Below are 3,181 nucleotides of genomic sequence, written 5' to 3'. Positions count from 1 at the left end.
TCAAAAAAGCCATGGTAAATCTTAGATGATTTCGTTTCTGAGCTGTGAGACTAGTCCTTATAACTTGGATGTATATTGGATTTAAATTTAATGATTGTGTGTCAAAGTTATGATATGAGATTCTTAACTTTTTCTTGTCCTATTTTTAGGATGGATCCTAGGGATGAGGATGTAAGGGCTGAAGTAAGAGATGACTCAGAGACTTCTAGTAAAGAGGATATTGATACCTCTATGATGCTAAGGGTATAGCCCGACAGGTCAGTGTAGAAATGATAAAGGATTCTAGAGAACAGAACTACCCAACTACATATAAGGGCAGTAGTATCAAAGAGTTTATGAGGTTGAACCCTTTTGCTTTTGAGGAAGGACCTGATCTAGTGACTGCAAAAAACTGGATCCAGCAAATAAAAGAGATACTGGAGGTACTTGGCTGCACGAACGATCAGAAGGTCTGTTTTTCCGCATTTAGAATGACTGGTGATGCAAAACGTTGGTGGCTTTCTGTGAAGCTACTAGAGGAACAGAGATTGGTAAAGATAACTCTAACCTATGAGAGATTTAAGGAGCTGTTATTTGATAGATATTTTCCTTCATCTGTCAGAGAGGAAAAGATTAAAGAGTTCACTAACTTGACCCAGGGAAATATGACAATCAGAGAATATGCGACCAAGTTTGTTGAATTGTCGTGTTTTGCTCTGTTCTTGATTCTGAATGAGGTAAGGAAGGCCAAGAAATTTGAAAAAGGCCCAAGATGTAGAATTTATGAACTGGTAGTGGGATTCCAGGTTCAGAATTTCTCAGATTTGGTAGATAAGGTTTCGGTGCTGGAGACGAGCATCTGGAGCAGCACAGAGTCTGCAAAGCAAACTAAGAGGCTTGCACCATCTAGTATTCAGGTTGAGGTCAGTCAGGGATCAATAAATAAAGGGAAAGAGGCAGTCGGCTCGAGGTAGGAGGCAGGAGATTGGTGTTATCCCGGTTATCAGGATAGTCAGTTTTACCCCGTATGCCAGACATGTAATAAGAGGCATAGGGGTGAATGCTGGTTTCAGACTCCTTGCTATTTTACGTGCGGTAACTCGGGGCATATTAAGAAGAATTGTCGAGAACCGTTACTTGTTGTACTTGCACAAAATCAAGATCGAGGAAAACAGCCAATACCACTTGGTAGAGGTGGTCCAGCACGAGTTTACTCGTTGATCAAGCTTGAGCTAGAGAATGCCAAGGGAGCAGGTATGAGTTTGTGTTTAAGATAATATTGATTTAATTTGACTATGAATGATTGAGAATTTTATGTGATGATATATATGCTGAATTGTGTTAGATGTTGTTGGGTAATGAACTCAAGTAATGTGAAAGGATGATTAGTTAGTAAAATTTCAAGGATGAAATTCCTTAAGGAGGGGAGGATGTAAAGACCCGGAAAATTAAAATGATTAAAATAATTAAGAAAAATTATAAATAAAATAATAAATAAACAAATAAAAGGAATAGTGTGGAAAAGAAACAAAAATAAATAAATAAAGATATATATATATATATATATACACATTAAGTTATATATGTACATATATATATATATGTAATGTTAGTATATAATATAAGTTAAAGTAGATATTATATATAATAATAAAATAATAATGGTAGTGAGGGGGGATACTAATCAAAATTGGATTGAAATCCAATTTCACTCCCAGAACCATTCCCTCTCTATCTCGTGCCATTTTTTTTTCTCTCTCTCTCTCTCTCCTCCTATCTCTCCTCATTTTCTCAACCAACATTTGGCCAATCGTAAAACCGAAGATACCGCTAAGTTCCTATCTCCGCCACCAACATTTCTATTACAGCGGATTTGTTATGGGAGCGGCGTAGGCACCACTCCTAGAGAAATATAAATCCTCACTTTTTACTCAATTTCTCATTAGATCTTTAGCTAAATCGATGATCGGGCACCACCATGGGGTCCTAGTCTCGATTGTCATCATTTTGGCCGGAGTAAATTTTCAATTTGGGTATCCTAAGCACCACTCCAAAGCGAGAGTGAGAGTTGGGAAATTAAGTAAATTGGTTATATTTAAGAGTTTAATTATTTATTTGAAATTTATAGGCATAGGAAATGTTAAAATAGTGTTTTATTTAGGGTTGATTTAATTGAACTAGGATTATTGAATCAAAGTTCGGGTGAGCACCGCAGGCATCTTTTCGAGGTCCTTGTTGGCATAGTTCAAAAAACCATGTAAAGGGGGAATATATATTAAACCAGAATTTTATGAATTAAACAGATAAAAAAATGGATAATTGATGTGAATGTATATGTTTTCTTATGGGTTAAAAATACCAACCGTTTAAATTATGATTTTTGAGCCTAGAGCTATTTTATTAGTTATGTATATGTAAAAATGGATTGATGAAAGTGAAATATTTTTCAGAATAATTATGTAAGAAATTAAAAGTATATTTTTAGTATGTGAATATTAAATGTAGGTTGGCTTATTTTGCAGGGAATATATATGAATTTTAGTGCTAAATAGTGTGGCATGAGTAAATAGAATTTTGTGTGGAATTATGTTATAAGTATGAGATGCATGTTATGCAGGAAAAGCGCTGAAATGAAAATGTTATATGAAATATGCTGCATGTGAGTGTTAATGCAACCATGGAAACAAAAACAGTTGAAAGATGCTGGGACTAATACAAAAATAGTTGAAAGATGCTGGGACTAACACAACAATAGCTGAAAGATGCAGGGTAGCAGGCTAGCGTATTTCTATGTGGACTAACATAAAAATAGCTGAAAGATGCTGGGACTAACACAAAAATAACTAAAAGATGCTGGGTATATTATAAAATGAAATGAAAATGAGAATGAAAAAGAAATGAATGAAATGGAAATGAAATGTGAAATGTGACTAATGTGAAATGGGAAAGAGTCACGTAAAGTGAAATGTTATGAAATGTCAAAACTGAGAACATGAAGAGATGAGAATTACAGAATAATGACAGACAAAAAAATATATTATGGTAGTATCATTAATTATGCTTGTGGAACATGTTACGTTTGGACGGGGCAAACTCTTCGCCCGAGGGTTTGTAGAGAAAGGCGAGTGCCCTAATTAGTATCAGGTGTAGCAGTAGGCTGCATAACGTACTAGGGCAGAGGAAAACTACTTGTATGGGCGGG

General features: G+C 35.3%; 1 protein-coding gene across 1 annotated transcript; it reads left to right on the top strand.

The window, feature by feature from the left end:
- The first annotated feature begins 269 nt into the window (after positions 1 to 269).
- Positions 270 to 1,338, top strand: LOC131160042 (uncharacterized). Its single transcript, XM_058115339.1, has 3 exons — positions 270 to 902; positions 1,053 to 1,233; positions 1,325 to 1,338. The coding sequence occupies exons 1-3, from the start codon at positions 270 to 272 to the stop codon at positions 1,336 to 1,338; spliced, it is 828 nt and encodes a 275-aa protein (XP_057971322.1).
- The last annotated feature ends 1,843 nt before the right edge of the window (positions 1,339 to 3,181 follow it).

This window comes from Malania oleifera, chromosome 7 (genome assembly GCF_029873635.1).
Source record: "Malania oleifera isolate guangnan ecotype guangnan chromosome 7, ASM2987363v1, whole genome shotgun sequence".
Lineage (NCBI taxonomy): Eukaryota > Viridiplantae > Streptophyta > Magnoliopsida > Santalales > Ximeniaceae > Malania > Malania oleifera.
The sequence above is the reverse complement of the archived record's forward strand: the minus strand, read 5'-3'. Positions and strand labels throughout refer to the sequence as shown.